Source organism: Pristiophorus japonicus, chromosome 16 (genome assembly GCF_044704955.1).
Source record: "Pristiophorus japonicus isolate sPriJap1 chromosome 16, sPriJap1.hap1, whole genome shotgun sequence".
NCBI lineage: Eukaryota > Metazoa > Chordata > Chondrichthyes > Pristiophoridae > Pristiophorus > Pristiophorus japonicus.
Genome location: NC_091992.1, coordinates 126,665,576 through 126,685,899, shown reverse-complemented (window position 1 = coordinate 126,685,899; position 20,324 = coordinate 126,665,576). Strand labels below are relative to the sequence as shown.

The 20,324-nt window shown below is 47.6% G+C and overlaps 1 protein-coding gene across 1 annotated transcript in view; it reads right to left on the bottom strand.

Annotated features, from left to right (window-relative positions):
- Positions 1-4,433: 4,433 nt before the first annotated feature.
- The window catches only part of aspscr1 (ASPSCR1 tether for SLC2A4, UBX domain containing), a 250,293-nt gene continuing 234,402 nt past the window's right edge, over positions 4,434-20,324 (bottom strand). Inside the window, exons 16-17 of the mRNA XM_070857832.1 lie at positions 11,032-11,204; positions 4,434-4,642 (exon numbers count right to left, since the gene is read on the bottom strand). Coding sequence (XP_070713933.1) covers positions 4,632-4,642; positions 11,032-11,204 — 184 coding nt within the window. The 3' untranslated portion in view covers positions 4,434-4,631. The remainder of the gene's footprint in view (positions 4,643-11,031; positions 11,205-20,324) is intronic.

Genomic DNA, 20,324 nt, shown 5'->3' with positions numbered 1-20,324 from the left:
ATTCTGCATTAGGATGGAGAATGAAACAGTTAATACAGAGACCATGGTCCAGAACTTAAAGAAGGGTAACTTTGGAGGTATGAGGCGCGAATTGGCTAGGATAGATTGGCGAATGATACTTAAGGGGTTGACTGTGGATGGGCAATGGCAGACATTTAGAGACCGTAGGGATGAACTACAACAATTGTACATTCCTGTCTGGCGTAAAAATAAAAAAGGGAAGGTGGCTCAACCGTGGCTATCAAGGGAAATCAGGGATAGTATTAAAGCCAAGGAAGTGGCATACAAATTGGCCAGAAATAGCAGCGAACCCAGGGACTGGGAGAAATTTAGAACTCAGCAGAGGAGGACAAAGGGTTTGATTAGGGCAGGGAAAATGGAGTACGAGAAGAAGCTTGCAGGGAACATTAAGACGGATTGCAAAAGTTTCTATAGATATGTAAAGAGAAAAAGGTTAGTAAAGACAAACGTAGGTCCCCTGCAGTCAGAATCAGGGGAAGTCATAACGGGGAACAAAGAAATGGCGGACCAATTGAACAAGTACTTTGGTTCGGTATTCACTATGGAGGACACAAACAACCTTCCGGATATAAAAGGGGTCAGAGGGTCTAGTAAGGAGGAGGAACTGAGGGAAATCCTTATTAGTCGGGAAATTGTGTTGGGGAAATTGATGGGATTGAAGGCCGATAAATCCCCAGGGGCCTGATGGACTGCATCCCAGAGTACTTAAGGAGGTGGCCTTGGAAATAGCGGATGCATTGACAGTCATTTTCCAACATTCCATTGACTCTGGATCAGTTCCTATCGAGTAGAGGGTAGCCAATGTAACCCCACTTTAAAAAAGAGGGAGAGAAAACAGGGAATTATAGACCGGTCAGCCTGACCTCAGTAGTGGGTAAAATGATGGAATCAATTATTAAGGATGTCATAGCAGCGCATTTGGAAAGAGGTGACATGATAGGCCCAAGTCAGCATGGATTTGTGAAAGGGAAATCATGCTCGACAAATCTTCTGGAATTTTTTGAGGATGTTTCCAGTAGAGTGGACAAGGGAGAACCAGTTGATGTGGTATATTTGTACTTTCAGAAGGCTTTCGACAAGGTCCCACACAAGAGATTAATGTGCAAAGTTAAAGCACATGGGATTGGGGGTAGTGTGCTGACATGGATTGAGAACTGGTTGTCAGACAGGAAGCAAAGAGTAGGAGTAAATGGATACTTTTCAGAATGGCAGGCAGTGACTAGTGGGGTACCGCAGGGTTCTGTGCTGGGGCCTCAGCTGTTTACACTGTACATTAATGATTTAGACGAGGGGATTAAATGTAGTATCTCCAAATTTGCGGATGACACTAAGTTGGGTGGCAGTGTGAGCTGCGAGGAGGATGCTATGAGGCTGCAGAGTGACTTGGATAGGTTAGGTGAGTGGGCAAATGCATGGCAGATGAAGTATAATGTGGATAAATGTGAGGTTATCCATTTTGGTGTTAAAAACAGAGAGACAGACTATTATCTGAATGGTGACAGATTAGGAAAAGGAGGTGCAACGAGACCTGGGTGTCATGGTACATCAGTCATTGAAGGTTGGCATGCAGGTACAGCAGGCGGTTAAGAAAGAAAATGGCATGTTGGCCTTCATAGTGAGGGGATTTGAGTACAGGGACAGGGAGGTGTTGCTACAGTTGTACAGGGCCTTGGTGAGGCCACACCTGGAGTATTGTGCACAGTTTTGGTCTCCTAATTTGAGGAAGGACATTCTTGCTATTGAGGGAGTGCAGCGAAGGTTCACCAGACTGATTCCCGGGATGGTGGGACTGACCTATCAAGAAAGACTGGATCAACTGGGCTTGTATTCACTGGAGTTCAGAAGAATGAGAGGGGACCTCATAGAAACGTTTAAAATTCTGATGGGTTTAGACAGGTTGGATGCAGGAAGAATGTTCCCAATGTTGGGGAAGTCCAGAACCAGGGGTCACAGTCTAAGGATAAGGGGCAAGCCATTTAGGACCGAGATGAGGAGAAACATCTTCACCCAGAGAGTGGTGAACCTGTGGAATTTTCTACCACAGAAAGTAGTTGAGGCCAATTCACTAAATATATTCAAAAGGGAGTTAGATGAAGTCCTTACTACTAGGCGGGATCAAGGGGTATGGCGAGAAAGCAGGAATGGGGTACTGAAGTTGCATGTTCAGCCATGAACTCATTGAATGGCGGTGCAGGCTAGAAGGGCCGAATGGCCTACTCCTGCATCTATTTTCTATGTTTCTATGGAATATCATAATAGTGGTGACTACCGCCAAATCAGTGAATACTTTTAATCTCAACTATATCTTTGATAACATTATGAAAGAAAGACTTGCATTTATATAGCGCATTTCACAACCACTGGATGTCCCAAAGCGCTCGACAGCCAATGAAGTACTTTTGGAGTGTAGTCACTGTTGTAATGTGGGAAACGCGGCAGCCAATTTGTGCACAGCAAGCTCCCACATACAGCAATGCGATAATGACCAGTTATCTGGTTTTTTTTGGAACATGGAACACTAAGAGTTGAGGATGGATTTTGCTTATAGTTACACTATTGTGTGCTGTGATTGTTCAGCACCGACAGGAAGTGAAACCGAAAAGCAAAAACGTACAAAATATAGAATTCAGAGTGAGAAGAGGTCATTGGGACCACTATCGAGAAGCGCTCCATTATCATCATAGGTAGACCCTCGGAATCGAGGAAGACTTGCTTCCATTCTTAGCATGAGTTCTTAGGTGGCTGTACAAATACGAGAAGCACAGACTCTGTCACAGGTGGGACAGACAGTGGTTGAAGGGAAAGGGTGGTTGGGGAGTCTGGTTTGTCGCACGCTCCTTCCGCTGTCTGTGCTTGATTTCTGCATGCTCTCGGCGACGAGACTCGAGGTGCTCAGCGCCCTCCCGGATGCACTTCCTCCACTTAGGGCGGTATTGAGCCAGGGACTCCCAAGTGTCAGTGGGGATGTTGCACTTTATCAGGGAGGCTTTGACTGTGTCCTTTTAACATTTCCACTGCCCACTTTTGGCTCATTTGCCGTGGACGAGTTCCGAGTAGAGCGCTTGCTTTGGGAGTCTCGTGTCTGGCATGCGAACTATGTGGCCTGCCCACTGGAGCTGATCAAGTGTGGTCAGTGCTTCAATGCTGGGGATGTTGGCCTGGACATCACCTCTTGTCTCCTCCACCCTAACCTTCAAAATATTTTTGCTAACTTGTTCTTTACTGCAACGTTTTATGATCTTTCACCTTTGCAGGGCTTCTAAAAAAAGGTTATGGCCCAGATATTGGTGGCCTTACAGCCGACAAGTTTTGCCGCCGGTCTCCTCTCTGTGCCAGTTTCCACTCGGGCTGCAGCAGGGGGGGGGGGGGTTACCACCGGGAACTACCCGCTGGCGGCCAAGTAGCGCAAGTGTCCTCCAGCCACCGAGCTGCCGGATTGGTGCGGACGCGAGTCGGCACCAACAGGTAGAAGGACCACTGCGTGGAGGCAGGTCTAACCCCAACAGTAAGTACGAAGACCTGCAAAAAAAGGTTCGTGAACATATTTTATTTAAATTTTTTTTTTTTTTTAAAACAGCGTGTTACCTGGGTGGTTATTTAATTTTGTTGGGAATGGTTTTTATTTTCAGCTCCTCCACCCTTTCTGGGCCCGACTCCATCCTCGGCGGCATTTGCTGCCGAGATTGCGAGCTCCTGCCCGCTGCCGTCCAGATTGACGCACAAGCCGTAATTTTGCTGCCGGGCAGTACAGCCACCTCTTTTAGAGGGATCTTCCTGGCAAAGTACCGCCCGGTCTCTCGGTGGCCCTTGGCTTCGAACAAGTTCGGGCCCTATATGTATAAACTGGCACTTGGTTTGTGTAGGTCAGATTCTAGCTTTAAAAAAAAAGAGGCTTCATTTGAAGAGCCAAAGTCTTTTTGCAAAATGGCTGTAGACATTTGAAAGCGTTTCTCGGGGAATCTGATCATTAAGAGGCACGTTGGAAATCTATACTCTCTGGTCCTCTCGCACGAGCAGGTGAAGGGGAACATGAAAGCAGTTTTGTTCTTCATTTTTGTGCAGGACGCCCAATGAATTCGTACCATAGTATCTGGCGTGCAGCTACCAGATACCACAGCATAACCAGTGACCGCTAACAGACAAACACACCTTTCATTACTTACGTGGGTACCACATCTTCTCCACCCCTCTCTGCTCTCCCCTTTGCTGGAACCCAGCACGGAAAAATTCCAAATAATCACAGGAACATATATTTAACAACTTCCAATTCACTTTGAAACAAAACACTTGAAAAGCAGCAACATCAAAAGATTTTTTTTTTATATAAAAGGAACATGTTGATCTTGACTAAGTATTATTTTCTGGCATTGCAGAAGTATTCAAACAAAATAACAGAATCACTCCACGGTCCGTCTATGCAGAATTTCCATTTGTTTTATTGTAAAAACGCCTGCTAATCTTTTACACGATTAATAAACTCAGATCTTTCAATACTCCAAAACAAAAATAAGCCAAAAAATGCACTTTCACGGATCAAAAAAAAAAGCTATCAATGATATTTGCTTTGAAGTTAATGTGCAGCCCCTGAAGTGCTTGCATCTTTCCTCTTCTTAACGTTTCCCTGTAATAGGAACAAATAAAAGTGAGCAAAATCTGGAACACTTTGTTTAAAAATCACCGCTACTATCATACACCGTGAACAATATGGCGTATGCAATTCAAATGAGGTATTTCTAGATCTAGAAGTTTTACAGTTTAAAAACAACAAGTTATGACGACAGATGTAACAACGTTTTACTGTAAGAACATTCATAAGCTCAAGTAGTCAGAGTGTAATTAGAAAAATTCTTACAGTAAATGCTATTCAACAATCTGTCTTGAAGCTGGATCTTCCTTCATATAGATCAGTTTTTTTTTAGACACCAAATATTTTGATCCATTTTCCTGTTTACCGATGGCTCATTATGACACAGAGTTATGGAACAATCCAAGAAACCCATGGGAAAGGAACACCAAGTTCTAATCTTCATCACCACGAATTGTACCAACACCCAAAACATTTTGTACTTGTCGCATGAACCCAATTTTCCTCTTTTGAACCTGAAGGTGATTAAATTATAGCATGTGAAATACACTCCAGCCTTTCTGCAGCAGCAGGGCCCAGTACTGATGTATTATGTCAAAGTTGTGACTTTTGCTCAGTCTCACCATTTGTATTTCTCCCCTACCAACCCCACAGGCGGTGATTTTTGATCTTATGCCGGTGTTTGTCCCACAAGCAATAGCAGCACTCCAGTGCTTCAGCCAATTGGCCATTTTTCATGTGTGAACTTGGACAGTGAGTGCGGCAGGTTGCTGCACCTCACGATGGAAGGGAGTTTGAGATGAGATCAGAATCAAGCCCTATTCAACTCACAGCTGATACACAGAGCGAGAGCGAGAGCGAGCGAGAGAGCGAGAGAGAGAGAGAGACCAAGAGAGAGCGAGAGAGAGAGCGAGAGAGAGAGCGACAGAGAGAGCGAGAGAGAGCGACAGAGAGAGCGAGAGAGAGCGACAGAGAGAGCGAGAGAGAGCGACAGAGAGAGCGAGAGAGAGCGACAGAGAGAGCGAGAGAGAGCGACAGAGAGAGCGGGAGAGAGCGACAGAGAGAGCGGGAGAGAGCGACAGAGAGAGCGAGAGAGAGCGACAGAGAGAGCGAGAGAGAGCGACAGAGAGAGCGAGAGAGAGCGACAGAGAGAGCGAGAGAGAGCGACAGAGAGAGCGAGAGAGAGCGACAGAGAGAGCGAGAGAGAGCGACAGAGAGAGCGAGAGAGAGCGACAGAGAGAGCGAGAGAGAGCGACAGAGAGAGCGAGAGAGAGCGACAGAGAGAGCGAGAGAGAGCGACAGAGAGAGCGAGAGAGAGCGACAGAGAGAGCGAGAGAGAGCGACAGAGAGAGCGAGAGAGAGCGACAGAGAGAGCGAGAGAGAGCGACAGAGAGAGCGAGAGAGAGCGACAGAGAGAGCGAGAGAGAGCGACAGAGAGAGCGAGAGAGAGCGACAGAGAGAGCGAGAGCGAGCGACAGAGAGAGCGAGCGACAGAGAGAGCGAGCGACAGAGAGAGCGAGCGACAGAGAGAGCGAGCGACAGAGAGAGCGAGCGACAGAGAGAGCGAGCGACAGAGAGAGCGAGCGACAGAGAGAGCGAGCGACAGAGAGAGCGAGCGACAGAGAGAGCGAGCGACAGAGAGAGCGAGCGACAGAGAGAGCGAGCGACAGAGAGAGCGAGCGACAGAGAGCGAGAGAGAGAGAGAGCGAGCGACAGAGAGCGAGAGAGAGAGAGAGACCGACAGAGAGAGAGAGAGAGAGAGAGACCGACAGAGAGAGAGAGAGAGAGAGAGAGAGAGAGAGAGAGAGAGACCGACAGAGAGAGAGAGAGAGACCGAGAGAGAGAGAGAGACAGAGAGAGAGAGAGAGACCGAGAGAGAGAGAGAGACCGAGAGAGAGAGAGAGACCGAGAGAGAGAGAGAGACCGAGAGAGAGAGAGAGACCGAGAGAGAGAGAGAGACCGAGAGAGAGAGAGAGACCGAGAGAGAGACCGACAGAGAGCGAGCGAGAGAGCGAGAGACCGAGAGAGAGAGACCGAGAGAGAGAGACCGAGAGAGAGCGAGCGACAGAGAGCGAGCGACAGAGAGCGAGCGACAGAGAGCGAGCGACAGAGAGCGAGCGACAGAGAGCGAGCGACAGAGAGCGAGCGACAGAGAGCGAGCGACAGAGAGCGAGCGACAGAGAGCGAGCGACAGAGAGCGAGCGACAGAGAGCGAGCGACAGAGAGCGAGCGACAGAGAGCGAGCGACAGAGAGCGAGCGACAGAGAGCGAGCGACAGAGAGAGACCGACAGAGAGAGACCGACAGAGAGAGACCGACAGAGAGAGACCGACAGAGAGAGACCGACAGAGAGAGAGAGACCGAGAGAGAGCGAGCGACAGAGAGAGACCGACAGAGAGCGAGCGACAGAGAGCGAGCGAGAGACCGAGAGAGAGAGAGAGAGACCGAGAGAGAGAGAGAGACCGACAGAGAGCGAGCGAGAGACCGAGAGAGAGGGAGAGACCGACAGAGAGAGAGAGACCGACAGAGAGAGACCGAGAGAGAGAGAGAGAGAGACACCGAGAGAGAGAGAGAGAGAGATAGAGAGACACCGACAGAGAGCGAGAGAGAGATCGACAGAAGAATATTGGGAACCGATTCTAGCGCCCCCATCGGCAACCCTCCCAGCTAAGATTGGCTAATTTACCAAAACTGAGGATTAAACTTTCAACCCTCTCACATTAACGGATTTCATTTTTCTTTTTAAAAAGAATCCAAATGATCACTATTCCTCAAATATGTAGCATAGAGTGCAAACTTCGTGTTCTCTGTGTAAAATTCAGAGATCTTATTGCAGAAATCATCCAGTAAAGGAGGCAATTAGCAATTGGAGCCTCAACATCCTTGGCACATGGAAATGCCGGCTCCTACACAGCCCAGATTTGCCGAGATGAATGCAGTTGAGTGACTGCGAATGCAAAATGGAACTCTGGTGGCTGAATATGACGCAGGAATTCAGACTCATTCAGGAGCCAAGAGGGAAGATGGAAACTGGGGACGTCAACACTGGAGAAAAGGTGGCTCAGGGCGAGAGCTGATCAAAATGTGAGATGAAGGGCACAGAGAAACCGAACCATAATAAATTGCTTGACATAACCACAAATATTGTAACCAGGGGCAATTAGATTCAAGTGCTTCACAAAGAGGGTGGTGCATATATGAAACAAGCTGCCCAGGGAGGCGATGGAGGTGGATAGTCCCAGCAGATTCAAGAGGGAGCCGGACAGTCTTTTGCCAAAATGTGAAGGATATGTGTTTTTCTTTGAGACCAGTCAAATGGCCCCACAATGGTTTTACCAGTCCTGTACATCACCATGTTGTTTGTTCTTCTAATAATTACACGCACAAACCATTTAAGCAAAAAAAAAACACAACTTTATTGGTAATGGCCAGCAGTATTTGGCATTTAAATTCACCTTAACCAGGCAAAATCCTAAAGATCTGAACAGATCAAAAATCAGCGAATACAGACTGCGGTAAACACTCGCCAACACTTCAATGGAAGTGAATATGACTAATGGCAGTACATCAGTCATTGAAGGTTGGCATACAGGTGCAGCAGACGGTGAAGGCGGCAAATGGCATGTTGGCCTTCATAGCGAGAGGATTCGATTATAGGAGCAGGGAGGTCTTACTGCAGTTGTACAGGGCTTTGTTAAGGCCACACCTTGAATATTGTGTACCGTTTTGGTCTCCTAATCTGAGGAAGGACATTCTTGCTATTGAGAGAGTGCAGCGAAGGTTCACCAGACTGATTCCCGAGATGGCAGGATTGACATATGAAGAAAGACTGGATTGACTGGGCTTGTATTCAATGGAATTTAGAAGGATGAGAGGGGATCTCATAGAAACCTATAAAATTCTGATGGCACTGGACAGGAAGAATGTTCCCGATGTTGGGGAAGTCCAGAACCAGGGGTCACAATCTACTCCTGCACCTATTTTCTATATAAGCTGCGAAGGAGCACTCCTCACCAACGGTACTGGCAAAACCCGAGAGTGTTTCATATAAAGCAGGTGTGCTCGACTCTGGCAGGCCTTAGCTTTGTGGAAAAGGTTACAGATATTAAACACCAGACCACTGGCGCACAGCTCTCTCTGAAGTACTTTGTAATAATCAGAGTTGGGATGAGCCAGCCGTCTTCCATCAAGCACAAGCTAAATCTCCTCCAGCTCCACAGAAACTGAAGGACTGGTGAATGGCCAAGATTCATTTGGACGCGAATTCCAAACCTCAAATCTTCAGCTTTGGCTCCATTTCACCCAGGTTCAGGAGAAATGAGACCTGGTGCCTGAGTTTGCTCTCCGACCCAATATAAAAGAACCAAACATTCACTTCCATCGCCGCCTCAAACACATGAAATTAAAATAAAGCTGTCTCCACAACATCGCGTAAAGCCAATGGAGAGTTTAGCAGTTGTTGGACTGTTATCAGGGGATAGCTTATATCAGTTTGCCATTAACATGGAAGACAAACAACATGATTCAGACATCAGATACAGTGGTAAATCAGAGAGCAGTGTTGGTGTGGATCCCAGAGAGTATTTTTAAAAATAATAGTTCCAAGATGGGCTAGTTGCCAGTCCCTACTCATCAAACTTCACCTTTTCTAATTCCAAAGGAACAATGATCTACAGCTTCCAAAGTGTCGTTTTACTACTGCCCTGCTTTGCTCCAGGAAGAAGCTATCCACGTCTCACAATCGGATCAATTCATCGTTGATTTCCACTGTACTTCGACCGAAAAATTATTCAGATTAACTCAACTGTTAGTTTAACCAGCACCTGCCGCTGTCCCCAACTTAATTTCTGGATGTAGTTTTAAAACATAGGCTTTATTTCAAATGGACCAAAAGTGATGGATGACAGTAACTGTTATCTTGAAGTAACTATGCTGTTTCCTCCCAAAATTGTTGAAAGACTTGCATTTCTATAGTACCTTTCATGACCATAGGACATCCCAAACTGCTTTACAGCCAATGAAGTACTTTTGAAGTGTAGTCACTGTTGTAATGTAGGAAACAAGGCAGCCTGTTGCGCACAGCAAGATCCCACAAACAGTAGTGTGATAATGACCAGAGAATTTGTTTTTATGTTATGTTGCTTGAGGGATAAATATTCGAATACTCTTATTCGAAATAGTGGCATGGGATCTTTTACGTCCACCCGAGAGCAGCAGACGGGGCCTCGGTTTAACGTCTCATCCGAAAGAAAGCACCTCTGACAGTGCAGCACTTCCTCAATACTGCACTGGAGTGTCGGACTAGATTTTTTTTTGTGCTCGAGTCTCTGGTGTGGGATTTGAACCCACGACTTTCTGACGTTAACAAAGAGAGTGGTAGTATAGTAGTTATGTTACTGGACTAGTAATCCAGGGCATGCAAATTCAAATCCCACTATGGCAATCTGAATTCAGTATTTTTTTAAATTAAATCTGGAAAAGTGACCCTGAAGCTGACCGGATTGACGAAAATATCCAACTGATTCACTAATGTACTTTCGTGAAGGAAACCTGCCTTCCTCACTGGGTCTGGCCTATATGTGATTCCAGACCCATTCCAATGTGGTTGACTCTTCACTGCCCTCTGAAGTCGCCTTGCAAGCCACTCAGTTATATCGAACAGCAGTTCAACAGCTCAGCACCACATTCTCAGAGCAACTAGGGATGGATAATAAATGCTGGCCCTGTCAGCAATGTGCACATCCTGAGAACCCATTTTTTTAAAAAGCTATGACATTACAAAGAGGGGATGGTCAACTTAATTCTAAGTTGTTCACATTGCCAATTTTGAATATTTCTGTATTGATTTTTAATATAAATGGAAAAAATCAAACTTTTAAAACTAAACACAGTTTGTAGGTCAAAGTGCACTGGCAATCGATTATGAATCGATAAGATATAACAAACAGGTAGGCAGAAACCCAATTTCATGGGCCATTCCAATCAGGTTAGTTTCTTTACAGGGCACCATGGGAGTGGTTGGAACCACAATCATGCACACTCAGCTCCTGATCTCAACCAGCTGGGTATGGGCAAGTAGGAAATTGGAAGTCAGTCAGTTCACCAGAGGCAGGGAAGGAAAATCATAGTCACTGCTGGTCATTCTCATATACCCGCTAGCAGATAGCAATAAACTAACATTGGCAGATGGATTCAGGCCTCCAACACATTCCCCTGACTGCGGAAGATGTGTAGGTGTAGGGCAGAAAACTCCATCAAGTGAAAGCCTGTGTAAGAGGTGAGGGGAAGAGTGTGTGAGTGAAAGCAAGAGCGTGAGTGAGAGACACACGCAGCAAGTGAGTTATTCTAAATTGTTCCTTGCGTTTCGCATTTTTTTTAAAGTTTGAGAGCTTACAATATTACAAAAACAAAACGAGCCCGACTTACCTGGCAGTTTGAGCCACTTGGGAACTTTACTCGGGTCAGTTTGAAGTGGCTTGGAACTTGCTGCATTTGTCGCAGGCTCTTTCCTCAACTCCTCCCCGTCCTTAGCAGGGGGTTGAAGTGCTGCTTCGGAAGTCAACGAACTAGTTGAAGGGGTTGCGAGTCTGGGAATACAGCTGAAGAGGATGGAGAATGAATCATTAGGAATTGCACACAACCTGGACACCACTTTCAAGCTTAAGAGTCCTCTCAGACCCATGCAGGGTTCTATCAGAACCCAACCACCATGAACAAAGGGGACTTTGTGACCCAGAGGGTAATTAGCTGATCAGAGAGTCTCAAAGCTGCAGGGGTTAAATCAAACAGACAAAAGCCAGTTCGCTAATCACAAACTGCTTCCTGCTCGCCTTCGTTTCCTCAGCTGCCCTGGTTTCTCTATCTGACCTGGCATGACACCACATGCACATGTCACCTGACTGTTGACAGTATTTGATGCTCTCCTGCTAAAAGACTTCCTGAAAAATATAAGCAGGAGGTCCTGTTGAGCGGACTAAGAATTGCTCACAGTGGGACTTGCGCTAACACACTTGCTGTGATTGTGTACTGTGAAGAAACAAAAATAGCCTTTGATGCACCCATATTTATAAGGTGTTTTTTGATGCAGTTTGCTATCCGTGGTGCATCAATGAAAAACCTTTAATGGCCAAGGGTGTCAATAACAAAGCAGCAAGAAGCCTATTTCCACACTCTGCTCCAAAGACGATGCTGATTCTCCAACTGGTCTGTTGTAAATGTGGGTTTTGTTAACTCACAGCTGCCAACTTAAGTGCTCTATCGAGAAAGAAAGGACAAGAGTCTAGTTGTCTCTGGTTTCAGGCAGATTAGCCTGCTGCTGTGAAGCAGGGCAGCACTGATATCAAAGTTCTAGAAGAAATAATCTATTAAGAACTCTTCTAATTCCCAGCTGAAACAAAACGGTGAGTGTGGAATTTAAGAGAAACAACAAGAATCCATTCCTCCTTTTTGAGAGGCAAAACAAATCTCTCCTCTTCTCTTATCCCCATTCTGTCACCATCCCCAGCTGAGACAATGAGTGAATAGCCTGCTCCAGGCTTCTGGCAATGCACCTCTAAGATCATTTGCTGGAAGAGTCACAGAAGGAGACTCCCTTCAATTTTGTGTGTGTGGGAGGAATTGCTTAGCCTCCACTCAGTGCCTCCTATAGACATAGCATGGCTGCAAATTCAAACCCGCATCCTCTTACTCTGCTTTCCGCGCCAGCACACCACTCGAGGACCATAAACCGAAAAAAAATCTAGACTAACGGATTTTAGGGGTTATTTTAGGGCAGCATTATCAACAGTACAGCCACAAGAGCTGAAAAATACATATGCCACAGAAATGCTGGATACTCGTGCTGCCTGTCTAGAATTCACGGCCTATTATTTTATTCAGCCTCAGAATGTGCACAGATGCAGGCGTCGTCTGCCTACTGTAGCTCAACGACAGAGGTTGGGGTGATCTTGGACCTGGCCTGGAGGCGGCGTAGGTTAAATAGCTTCCCACTGGTTCTGTAGTTTAGTTCCACTCCAGCGGGGAGCCTGTTGACAGTGACGTGGAGCATGGCAGCGAGGAAGATTGAGAAGAGGGTTGGGGCGATGAAGCAGCCCTGTTTGACCCCGGTCCGGACGTGGATTGGGTCTGTAATGGATCCGTTGGTAAGGATCACGGCATGCTTGTCGTTGTGGAGCAGGCGAAGGATGTTGACAAACTTTTGGGGGCATCCGAAACGGAGGAGGATGCTCCATAGACCCTTGTGGTTGACAGTGTCGAAGGCCTTTATAAGGTCAAAAAAGGCCATGAACAAGGGCTGGCACTGCTCCCTGCATTTTTCCTGCAGCTGTCGTGCTGCAAAGGATATAGTCGATGTATTTACTGAGGCATATGAAAGCATGGGCCTTACTCAACATCCATAAGACAGTCCTCCACCAGCCTGTCCTCGCTGCACAGCACTGCCCCCCCAGTCATCAAGATCCACGACGTGGCTCTCCACAACGTGGACCATTTCCCATACCTCGAGAGCCTCATCAACAGAAGCAGACATTGATGCGGAGATTCAACACCGCCTCCAGTGTGTCAGTGCAGCCTTCGGCCACCTGAGGAAAAGAGTGTTCGAAGACCAGGCTCTCAAATCTACCACCAAGCTCATGGTCTACAGGGCTGTAGTAATACCCGCCCCCTCCTGTATGGCCAGAAGTCACCTCAAGTCATTGGAGATATATCACCAACGATGTCTCCGCAAGATCCTGCGAATCCCCTGGGAGGACAGGCGCACCAACATCAGCGTCCTCGTCCAGGCTAACGTCCCCAGCATTGAAGCACTGACCACACTCGATCAGCTTCGCTGGGCAGGCCACATAGTTCGCATGCCAGACATGAGACTCCCAAAGCAAGTGCTCTACTCGGAGCTCCTTCATGGCAAACGGCCAAAGGTGAGCAGCGGAAACGTTACAAGGATACCCTCAAAGCCTCCCTGATAAAGTGCGACATCACCACTGACACCTGGGAATCGCTGGCCCAAGACCGCCCTAAGTGGAGAAAGTGCATCCGGGAGTGTGTTGAGCACTTCGAGTCTCAACGGCGAGAGCGTGAAGAGGTCAAGCGAAGGCAACGGAAGGAGCGTGCGGCAAACCAGACCCGCCCACCCCTTCCCTCGGCGACTGTCTGCCCCACCTGTGACAGAGTCTGTGGCTCTCGTATTGGACTGTTCAGCCACCAAAGAACTCACTTCAGGAGTGGAAGCAAGTCTTCCTCGATTCCGAGGGACTACCTATGATGATGGTGATTTTGTATAATTCACACATTGCATCTCCTTTCTCTCATTGAGAAAGCAGACCGCTGCTTGTCCAGTACACAGGAGAAGAGGCAGTTATATCAAGAAGTGCAACCACATCCCCCGCCAAACAAATCTGCACAGTCAGTCATTTATGCAGACGATGAGGTTATGGTTAGACAGAAACATGGTGATACAAGTTATCTTATCTAACTTACAAGTAATGATAGCAGGGTGTGGTTGCAAGGCTACAATCTAATTCAAAAGCATGGTACCACGAGCTCTGTCCAATTTCCCATAACATGAGTTTTATTTCTATCTTTAGATTGTCCAAGAGATTGAAAAGAAAGTGAAAGAAAGAACAACCTCAGGACGTCCTAAAGCACTTTACAGCCGATGCAGTACTGTTTGGAGTGTAGTCATTGTTATAATGTGGGAAATGCAGCAGCCAATTTGCGCACAGCAAGCTCCCACAAACAGCAATGTGATAATGACCAGATAATCAGTTTTAGTGATGTTGATTGAGGGATTAATATTGGCCAAGACACCGGGGATAACTCCCCTGCTCTTCATCAAAATGGGATGCCATGGGATCTTTTACGCCCATCTGAGAGCATTAACGTCTCATCCGAAAGACGGCACCTCCGACCTCTGAAGGCACTAGAGTGTCAGCCTAGATTTTTGTGCTCAAGTCTCTGGAGTGAGACTTGAACCCACAATCTTCTGACTCAAAGGCAAGAGTGCTACCCACTGAGCCAGAGCTGATTGAGTTCAAGATTTTTTTTTAAAGTGGTTCTTTGCCTGGATGTCTGGTTTAAAGTAATACATAAATACGATCTAGGAATATATACATTTCTGTGGGGTGGTTTCTAGTCAAAGCTGTTGTGTATCTGTAAAACATGCACTCCCATGTTCCACCACCAGGGAGCTCATCCCCTAAAGTCCCAAGGGATCCCAGCATCCCTTGGGAGCACTGTATATAAGCCGGCCCCTAAGGCCTGTTCCTCACTCTGGAGTGTCTTATTAAAGACTGAAGTCACTGTTACTTTAACCTCCCTGTGTGCAGCCTCATCTGTGTTAGGAACACAATAACTGGCGACGAGAATACGAATCCAACGTAAAGATGCAGCAAACTGTGGGCATCCTGGACAAGTTCTCGGAGGGTGAGGACTGGGAAGCCTATGTCGAACGGCTAGACCATTACTTTGTAGCCAACGAGCTGGACGGAGAAGGAAGCGCTGCAAAAAGGAGAGCGGTCCTCCTCACAGTCTGCGGGGCACCGACCTACAGCCTCATGAAGAATCTTCTGGCTCTGGTGAAACCCACAGATAAGTCCTATGAAGAGCTGTGTACACTGGTTTGGGAGCATCTTAACCCGAGGGAGAGTATGCTGATGGCGAGGTATCGGTTCTACACGTGCCAGCGATCTGAAAGTCAGGAAGTGGCGAGCTACGTCACCGAGCTAAGGCGACTTGCAGGACAATGTGAGTTTGATGGCTACCTGGAGCAGATGCTCAGAGACTTTTTTGTAATGGGCATTGGCCACGAGACCATCCTACAAAAACATTTGACTGTAGAGACACTGGCCCTCAATAAGGCCATTGCGATAGCACAGGCGTTTATGTCCACCAGTGATAACACCAAACAAATCTCTCAGCACACAAGTGCTAGCAATGTTCATAAATTAACTGGAACGGTGTTTGCAAGCAGAAAATGTACAGGGCAGAAATCACGAGTCTGCAACTGCCAGCGGGCCTCAGGTGACCCAGATGACTCAGAGTCCACCACAAAGGATGAATGCAAGGCAATTCACACCTTGTTGGCGTTGTGGAGGCTTCCATTCAGCCTATTCATGCCGCTTCAAAGGGTATGTTTGCAAGAGCTGTGGAACAATGGGGCACCTCCAACGAACTTGCAAACAAGCTGCAAGCTCTGCAAAACCTGCTAACCATCACGTGGCAGAGGAAGATTGGTCCATGGTGGATCAAAGCAATTTCGAGCCTGAGAGAGAGGAGGCAGATGCTGAAGTACACAGGGTGCACACATTTTCGACGTAATGCCCACCTATAATGCTAAACGTAAAATTGAATGGCTTACCTGTAGCCATGGAACTGGACACTGGCGCTAGCCAATCCATCATGAGTAAAAAGATGTTTGAGAGACTGTGGTGCAACAAGGCACTCAGACCAGCCCTGAGCCCCATCCACACGAAACTGAGAACGTACACCAAAGAGCTTATCACTGTCCTGGGCAGCGCCATGGTCAAGGTTACCTACGAGGGCACGGTGCATGAACTGCCACTCTGGATTGTCCCGGGCGATGGTCCCACACTGCTTGGAAGGAGCTGGCTGGGCAAAATCTGCTGGAACTGGGATGACATCTGAGCGCTATCACATGTCGATGAGGCCTCATGTACCCAGGTTCTTAACAAATTTCCTTCCCTTTTTGAGCCAGGCATTGGAAACTTTTCTGGGGCGCAGGTGCGGATCCACTTGGTCCCAGAGGCACGACCCATTCAACACAAGGCGCGAGTGGTACCTCACATGATGAGGGAGAGTGTGGAAATCGAGCTGGACAGGCTGCAACGAGAGGGCATCATCTCCCTAGTGGAATTCAGCGAGTTGGCCAGCCCGATTGAGCCAGTACTCAAAAGTGATGGCACGGTCAGGGTTTACGGCGATTATAAAGTAACTATTAATCGTTTCTCGCTACAGGACCAATACCCACTACCTAAGGCAGACAACCTATTTGCGACACTGGCAGGAGGCAAGACGTTCACCAAGCTCGTCCTGACTTCGGCCTACATGACGCAGGAGCTGGAGGAGTCTTCGAAGGGCCTCACCTGCATCAACACGCACAAGGGACTGTTCATCAACAACAGATGCCCGTTTGGAATTCGGTCGGCTGCAGCGATCTTCCAGAGAAACATGGAGAGCCTACTCAAGTCGGTACCACACATGGTGGTCTTTCAGGACGACATATTGGTCACGGGTCGGGACACCGCCGAGCACCTACAAAACCTGGAGGAGGTCCTCCAGCGACTGGATCGCGTAGAGCTGCGGCTGAAGAGGTCGAAATGCGTCTTCATGGCAACAGAAGTGGAGTTTTTGGGAAGCAAGATTGCGATGGCCGGCATTCGGCCCACAGACGCCAAGACAGAGGCTGTCAGGAACGCGCCCAGGCCACAGAACATCACGGAGCTGCGGTCGTTCCTGGGACTCCTCAACTATTTTGGTAACTTCCCACCGGGGTTAAGCACCCTTTTAGAGCCCCTACATGTGTTATTGCGCAAAGGTGAGAACTGGGTATGGAGAACTAAGTAATTGCTTTTGAGAAAGCCAGAAACATTTTATGCTCCAACAAGCTGCTTGTATTGTATAACCCGTGTAAAAGACTTGTGCTAGCATGTGACGCGTCGTCGTACGGAGTCGGGTGTGTATTACAACAAGCTGACATTGTGGGGAAGTTGCAACCTGTCGCCTATGCTTCCAGGAGCTTGTCTAAGGCCGAGAGGGCCTACAGCATGATTGAGAAAGAGGCATTAGCGTGTGTGTTCGGGGTAAAGAAAATACATGAGTACCTGTTTGGCCTCAAATTTGAGCTGGAAACCGATCACAAGCCCCTCACATCCCTGTTCGCTGAAAACAAGGGGATAAATACTAATGCCTCAGCCCGCATACAATGGTGGGCACTCGCGCTATCAGCGTATAACTATCCCATCCGCCACAGGCCAGGCACCGAGAACTGTGCGGATGCTCTCAGTCGGCTACCATTGCCCACCACGGGGGTGGAAATGGCGCAGCCTGCAAACTTGTTGATGGTGGCGCAGCCCACAGACTTGTTGATGGTCATGGAAGCGTTTGAAAATGATAAATCACCTGTCACGGCCCGCCAGATTAGGACTTGGACCAGCCAAGATCCTCTGCTGTCCCTAGTAAAAAAAACTGTACACTGCATGGGAGCTGGGCCAGCATCCCCGTTGAAATGCAAGAGCCAATCAAGCCATTCCAGCGACGAAAGGACGAGCTGTCCATTCAGGCAGACTGCCTGTTGTCGGGTAACCGCGTAGTGCGACCAAAAAAGGGCAGGGGGACGTTCATCTCGGATCTCCACAGCACACACCCGGGTATAGTAATGATGAAATGATAGCCAGATCCCACGTGTGGTGGCCCGGTATCGACTTTGACTTAGAGTCCTGCGTACGGCAATGTGCTCAGTTGAGCAACGCGCCCAGAGAGGCACCACTAGTTTGTGGTCCTGGCCCTCCAGACCATGGTCGAGGATCCATGTCGACTATGCGGGCCCGTTTCTCGGTAAAATGTTCCTGGTGGTGGTGGATGCTTTTTCAAAATGGATTGAATGTGAAATAATGTCGAGAAGCACCGCCACCACCACCATTGAAAGCCTGAGGGCCATGTTTTCCACCCACGACCTGCCTGACATACTGGTCAGTGACAACGGGCCATGTTTCACCAGTACCGAATGTAAAGAATTCATGACCCACAATGGGATCAAACAGGTCACCTCAGCTCCGTTTAAACCAGCCTCCAATGGGCAGGCAGAGCGGGCAGTACAAACTATCAAACAGAGCCTAAACGAGTCACAGAAGACTCACTCCAAACCCGCCTGTCCCGAGTACTGCTCAGCTACCGCATGAGACCCCACTCGCTCACAGGGGTGCCCCCGGCTGAGCTATTCATGAAAAGGTCACTTAAAACCGGACTCTCGCTGGTTCACCCCAACCTGCATGATCAGGTAGAGAGCAGGTGGCAGCAACAAAATGTAAATGATGGTCGCGCCACTGTGTCATGGGAAATTGATCTGAATGACCCTGTGTATGTGCTAAACTATGGACATGGTCCCAAGTGGATCGCGGGCACGGCGATAGTTGAAGAAGGGAAGAGGGTGTTTGTAGTCAAACTAAACAATGGACAAATTTGCAGAAAGCACCTGGACCAAACGAGGCTGCGGTTCACAGACTGCCCTGAACAACCCACAGCAGACACCACCTTTTTCGAGCCACAACACACACCCAAAGGATCAACGACACCACACCGGACCAGGAAATTGAACCCATCATGCCCAACTGCCCAGCAAGGCCATGCTCACCTAGCAGCCCTGCAGGGCCAACAACACACCAGCCCAGCGAGGGCACAGCCAACACACCAGAACAGACATTTGTACCGAGGCGGTCCACCAGGGAAAGAAAGGCTCCCGACCGCCTCACCTTGTAAATAGTTTTCACTTTGACTTTGGGGGCTAGGGGGGAAGTGATGTTGTGTATCTGTAAAGGATGCACTCCCATGTTCTGCCACCAGGGAGTGCATCCCCTGAAGTCCCAAGGGATCCCAGCATCCCTTGGGAGCACTATATATAAGCCGGCCCCTTATGACCTGTTCCTCACTCTGGAGTATCTTATTAAACTTTACTTTACTAAACTGTTACTTTAACCTCCCTGTGTGCAGCCTCATCTGTGTTAGGAACACAATAAAAGCAGTCCCGTGGAAAGAAGTCATCACGTTAACTACATTAGAAAGTCTCCCTGTCTTGTGTGTAAAGTTTCCAGACACATAACTATCACTAATAGTAGGAACCAAGTGAATTAGAATCATACAGCACAGAAGGCAGCCATTTAGTCCACTGTGCTACACCAGTTCTTTTGACAGAGCTATCAAATTAGTCCCAATCCGATGCTTTTTCCCCCCAAAGCTCTGCACATTTCTCTTTTTCAAGTACATCTCCAATTCCCTTTTTATAATTACTAATGACTCTGCTTCCACCACACTTCCAGGCAGTGCATTCCAGATCATCACAACTCGCCGAGTAAAAAGGAAAATTCAAATTTTGCCAACTACCTTAAATCTGTTCGCTCTGGTTATCGACTGTCCTGCAGTGGAAATCGTTTCTCCCTATCGTTTATCAAAACCCCTCATATTTTTGAACACCTCTATTAAATCTCCCTGTAACCTTCTCTGCTCTAAAGAGAACAATTGCAGCTTCTCCAGTCTCCCCACGTAACTGAAGTCCCTCATCCCTGGTACCAATCCGGTAAATCACCTCTGCACCCTCTCCAAGGCCTCGACATCCTTCCTAAAGTGTGGTGCTCAGCACCGCACAGAATACTCCAGGCTGAGGCCTAACCAATGATTTATAAACTATTTCCAGTGGCAGAAATGTCAGTCAGCAGAGGACAGAGGTTTAAGGTAACTGACAAAGGAACCAGAAGGGATGAGGGGATTTTTTTTTTTTTAAACACAGCGAGTTATGATGATTTGGAACACATTGCCTGAAAGGGTGTTGGAAACAGATTCAATAATAACTTTCAAAAGGAAATTGGTTGAATACTTGAAGGGGAAAAATGATGTCTTTGAAAGACAAATTATAGAATGCATACAGCCACTGCACCTAAAAGAGTTCTCTCACAGCTGCATTCTGAAATACCCATTTTAAGTTTGAAGATGCA